The sequence below is a fragment of the Camelina sativa genome, chromosome 14 (assembly GCF_000633955.1).
Source record: "Camelina sativa cultivar DH55 chromosome 14, Cs, whole genome shotgun sequence".
Taxonomy (NCBI): domain Eukaryota; kingdom Viridiplantae; phylum Streptophyta; class Magnoliopsida; order Brassicales; family Brassicaceae; genus Camelina; species Camelina sativa.
This window is the reverse complement of record NC_025698.1, coordinates 13,721,016-13,726,627: the sequence shown is the minus strand read 5'-3', so window position 1 is coordinate 13,726,627 and position 5,612 is coordinate 13,721,016. Positions and strand designations below refer to the sequence as shown.

At 32.9% G+C, this 5,612-nt stretch overlaps 1 protein-coding gene across 1 annotated transcript; it reads right to left on the bottom strand.

Annotated features, from left to right (window-relative positions):
• Positions 2,635 to 4,893, bottom strand: LOC104741367 (omega-hydroxypalmitate O-feruloyl transferase). Its single transcript, XM_010462215.2, has 2 exons — positions 4,303 to 4,893; positions 2,635 to 3,602 (listed from the first exon to the last, which is right to left on the bottom strand). Exons 1-2 carry the CDS (start codon positions 4,723 to 4,725, stop codon positions 2,697 to 2,699), a joined length of 1,329 nt encoding a protein of 442 aa, XP_010460517.1. The 5' UTR covers positions 4,726 to 4,893; the 3' UTR covers positions 2,635 to 2,696.

Genomic DNA, 5,612 nt, shown 5'->3' with positions numbered 1-5,612 from the left:
GAGGAATTGAAGTTGTAGCATGGCCGGAGTAACTTGTCCAGAATAGGGTTTGGTAACAGAGGAAAGGGCGGCAGTGACAGAACAGTGGCCCAGCGACGCTGATCTGAATCGACGCCGCCGGGAAGAGAAGTCTTGGGGGTTGTGCGAGAGAGAAGTGCTAGGGCCAACTTCCTCATAAATGTTTTTGCTTTTTACATATCAGTACATTCTTATGGACATTTATTTTGCCCATCCAAAATATTTGGAATGTTTACTAAATTACTTTGAGAAAAGACATACATATCTTATTGAAGGGTTGACATGTAGAACAAAGAACATATTAATATGTGATAACAATTTAACATGTGGATCACTCTTTCGATATATTGATAAACAAAATTGACTAGATTTTGAAAACTAGAATCACATAACTTGGACAATACTTTATCTACTACTAGAAAATAAAAGATTTTAGAATAAACAAAAGTCAAATCATTTGAAGGACAAGTTAAGTGATTTGCCATGCGATGTGTTATGTCAGATCCTCTCTCAACTCTCTACCAAGGAATCAGTTATATGTATATTAATTGTAGATATCAAAAGATTTACTATAGTGTTAACTTTTGAAAACATCTTAATTTCGAATTGGTATTAATAGTGGTTGATAATGAAATAAGAATGAACATGATTTTATGTTGATTTGAGTAGCAAATATTTGGGTTGGTCAATTATAGAGTTTTCAAAAGTGAAAAGAATTGTTGTCCATAGTTTCATAAAAACTTTCAATTGATGATTGATACATAAATAACTCTGAACTGTGAACAAATAATTAGCTATATGTTTTGTTGTAATTTTTAGCATAAAATAATATTAATTACTTAAAATATACAAGTGGTTTAGACTAATATTTTACAAAATATAAAGATCTTTTTCAGTACAAGAAAAAAAACTAAAATGTATCACAATCAATGCATATGATTGATTTATTAGAGTTCAAAGTGTTTGGAAAAAAAATGGTTGATTGCATCACTTAATCAGTATCATAAAAGTAAATAATATCAATTTAAATGACTTATTAATAAATGATGCATAATTATGTGATTTAGCATCAGTTGTTATTATTGATGTGTTAATCGAATAATTTGACATCGGTTCAATAAAAGTGACACAATTTTGTTTTAATTTGCATCAATTCAAAAATATTTGAGAGAAAATATAATTTACATCACTTAATATAATGATACAAATTAAATATCAATTAAATAGATGATACAAAACTGATATCAATAATAATATGATGCTAAATTAAATAATACATGTATTTCAAAAATTTATTGATATCGGTTGCATATAATTGATGCAAGTGAATATTAATTTACATGTGTCAAAACTCCAAAAAATCAATATTAATCTTTTTTATTCTCCAAGGATCAATTTATTTTTCCATATCAAATCAAAGATATATTGCTATTTCCCCAAAAAAAAAGTTTTATAACATTCTATTATTAATTATTTAAAAGATACGAAAATAATACTTTAAGCAATATAAATTATGTTTATTTTATTTTATTTAAGAAAATATAATAATTACATTCTCCACCTTAAAAACCTGCAAAAATATTTTATTTTTAAAAAAATTAATATATCACAAATCTATTCCATAAATTAATAATTATAAAAAAAACAGATATATTGATTTAAAAACAATAGATATATTTCTAAAACAATTAATCAATATATCACAAATCTTATACATAAAATAATAATTATAAAAATAAAAGAAAACAGATCTGTTTGGACTCAAGATATGGTTTAACATGTCGAAACCTGTTTTCTTTTATTTTTTAAACTCCTGAACTTTTATTGGTTTTATTAAAAATAATGGTATTAAAAACTGTTTAAAAAAACTGAAAATTTGTTTCCACACTACTCACCTTAAAAAAAAAAAAAAAAATCTTTGTGATTATTTAAGGCCGAAAGTGCTTCTCTATATCCATCAGCAAAAACAAAATCTGCATGGATGCAGAAGATTATATACAACGGAATCTGAAACCAAATAACATCTCAGAAGTTAATTGAGTTTGAAAACATTGGAAACCAAACAAACAACATAGTATCTTATCCATAACCAAAAGAAGAATAGACCAGCCACACCCACAATGTAGGATTTTTTTGATAGTGGTAGGTAAAACGTTTATATAGATTAAAGTTTAGCTAGTTAAGCTATGTCCGTATGTGCTAATGAGCTTATTTTCGCCTTGGCTTACGCCACCTTACTACCACTAAGAAAGAGATAGTGCTTTGATATGATATAGTTATATTCTCATACCAAAAGAAGCTATCGCTGTCACCAAAATCGGATATACAGGAAATGTTTATTTAAGGGCTTCGATATAAGAACCGTTGAGCTAAAGTTGATGAACTAAATTAGAACAAGTGTTCCGCTGAATTCATGGATCAGTTAATATCATTATCGTATAGGATAGATGACGAAAATTAGTTTCCCATCTTCTGCATTCCATTTTGTGTTTAACAAAACCAATAAAAAACCGACAAGTGTGCTACTCTTTTATTGGGGTTCAGTGTCCATTTTGTGTCTTCAAACCATATATATATATATATATATGAGGAACAGTACAAAACATACAACCAATAAAAAGTCATCATGTGAGCTACTCTTTTATTATAGATCATTCAAATTATGAAGAAAAACTTCATCATACATAAGAATTCTCATCTTCGTTATCTTTTCCATCTAAGAACTTAACCATGTTATACTCTAGTCTCTTCACAACATCCTCCGGTAGGGACATCTGAACCCTAATGGCATCATTATCTTCGGCGACAGGTAAAAACAAGCAATAAATGTCACTCGTCAAAGGACCCATATACATTGGCTTTCCTCCTCCCAAGTCCAACTCCTCTAGTCCCAATCTCGCCCATTGTGATATGACCAAGCTGCTTGAGACGTCTGTTTTCACTGTTTTATCCTCCAGTAAATCTATCGTTGATCTTACGTATTCGTCGGTGATTCTTGCTTTTGCTTCTTGTATCGATTTAACCACGTGGTAAATATTACCATCGACTAGGTCTTGTACCTTGCTTTCGGCGCAAGCTAGTACAAACCCGTTACCATAATATCCTTGAGGAAGTTCTGGATTCAGCTTTTTCCTCATATTGACAGAGAATAGGAGTTTGACCAACATGGATAACGGCAACTCAAGAGATTGAGCCCACGAGCGCCATGTGTGAGCCGCTAGTACCTCGAACGTAGTGCATTTTAGTGAGGGAGCGCATGTTTTCTTTAAGCGTAGGAGATGAGATGTCGAGAAGGTTAAGGTGGCCGGAGCCAGTGGTTGGGACTGTAAATACTTGCATATGTCGAAGGTGGAATTTTTGTCTACGGTGGTGGTTCCGGTGAAACCAGGATGTGAGTGTGTGACACGTGGAGGGTTTCGTGGATCTAACACGTGACGGGAGTGAAATGGTCGGGTCGGGAGATGAGCTTGGCTAGTGGTGGCATGGGCCCATGCATGTAGGAATTGCGATGTGCCGATGCCATCACATATGCAATGATTGATCGCGGTGCAGAGAATCATACCCCCACAACGGAGATACGTCACCTGAGCCATATTATTTAATAACTTTCGTAAGCCATTACTAAATAACCATTTATTATTATGTACGCGTTAATATTCAAACCTGCCGACGAAGAAAAAAGGCGTTATATGTAAGTTCATAGATACGCGGTTTTTAATAAGATCATAGGTTCATAGCATGCAAGAGTTATAGAATACATTAATTAGTAAATAAATAGACACTCAATGGCAAGATAAAGAGTTTTGTTTATCTTGTAAACCAATAAAAGAAAAAGAGTAACAGACAAGTTTATTCTCTATGTACCCTTCTTTTTCTTCTAATCAAAATCTCTTTATTAAAAGTTCACGTATTTTAAGAAGAAATGTGGTAGAAAAAAACCTTTATGTTATTGATACATCGAATGCATTATATGCACGATCAGAAAAAGTATGCATTTCTTATTTGAAAAGAGTTTAAAGTGGCCGAATCAATGTAGGAGTCAGGAATTGTTGGATTATTCCTATAATATATCATATATCTAAACAGAACAGTCAGTCGTCCAACTAACTTTATGAAACCTAAAATATTCGAGCTACGTTTATCCCCCTCCAAAAAAATTCGAATATAATTCTTTTACAAACTATCAACTAATGTGGAAACAATCTGACTCATGATCTTGACTTTTGATATTGATAAATCATAAGTGGCTCAGCAAGAATAAGAAAAAGTAAACGAGATACGAACCTGTATAACAAGAGGAGGAATATCCAAGAAACCCTGAGCTTGAACCTTGAACAAGAGCTTCCTCCAAGACTTGTTTGGTTTGGGAGAATGCTGATCAAGAAACTCCTGGCAAGCTATATCCATGAAAGCTTCTGCAAAAACCGCGCCTTCCCCATTACAATCAACCTCGAGCTTCCTCCCGTCATCGGATGCTCTTATCCGACCCGCGAAAGGGTAGTAATCGACTAGAACCCTAGCGAGAGAATCTTTCAAGGTGAGAGAGGGGATAGATTTTTGGAAAAGGTAAAGGTACTTGATAGAGAATCTGAGAAAATGATGGTCATCGAGGTTGGAAAGGTAGAGAGTCTGATTTGGTGTGGGAGATGAAGGAGTGATTAAGGATGGTTGCTCTCCCTCGTACAAGCAATCCGGCAGCTCTTGCATCTTCCACTTTTTTTTTTGTTCTCTGTTTGTTTGTTTTCTTTGAAAGAGAGAGAATGTATAGATAGAGATGGTGTAGAAAGGGAAAGTTGCAAGAGAAGTATTGGGGAGAAGTAAGGTGGTGGTAAAAGTTGGAATCCGCTTATGCAGGGTCAGTCCTCAACTATCTTTGGTCGGACCCATCGAAAGTATAAGTATTCTTTTAATTTATAGTGTAATTTGTTTGCTATATCCTTAGAATTATAACCATTCTGTTACGTACGTATACACATCCATCGTTATAACCAATATGATACAAAGTCGTTACCAATTTTGACTAAATTTAGTCATGGTCTTAATCCATAATTCATTTCTTAGGTTGTGAATTAAGAGGAAAAACACATACATAAAACTAAATATACAAAGGATGGATCCATTGATAATCACCAATGTTATGTTGGGAATTGTAATTACCGGTGACTACCAAAATTAAAAGTTCACTGGTATACGAACGTCCGTACGTAGCATAAATAACCATCAGTAATTTGTTGGAATACTACTCATAGATACATGAAGTCTATAACATGATGATGGAGTCTTTAACTTACAAGTTTTGATACCTTTGAGTCTTTGACTACAAAAACTTGTAGAAGTCTAGTTTTTGAAACTCGGTACCGTGTACTTTTAAAATTTTATAACGTTAAAAACAGATTAACAAAACACCTAACGTTGAGAGAAAAATGGATTTAAGTTTTCCAAACATGCATATCTAATTACAGTTAAAAATAAACAAACACCACGCTTAATTAGTCAAATATTGCGTCCACAAGCTTGATACTGTTCGAATTTTGGTATCAATAAAAAAACAACACAGAACTTCTGAAAATCGACAGTACACATGTGTTGAAAAT

Coding starts and splice junctions, on each gene's coding strand:
- LOC104741367 (XM_010462215.2), bottom strand. CDS start 4,725: ATGCAAGAGCTGCCGGATTGCTTGTACGAGGGAGAGCAACCATCCTTA. Junction 3,603..4,302: donor TTCCTCCTCTTGTTATACAG/GTTCGTATCTCG, acceptor AATATGGCTCAG/GTGACGTATCTCCGTTGTGG.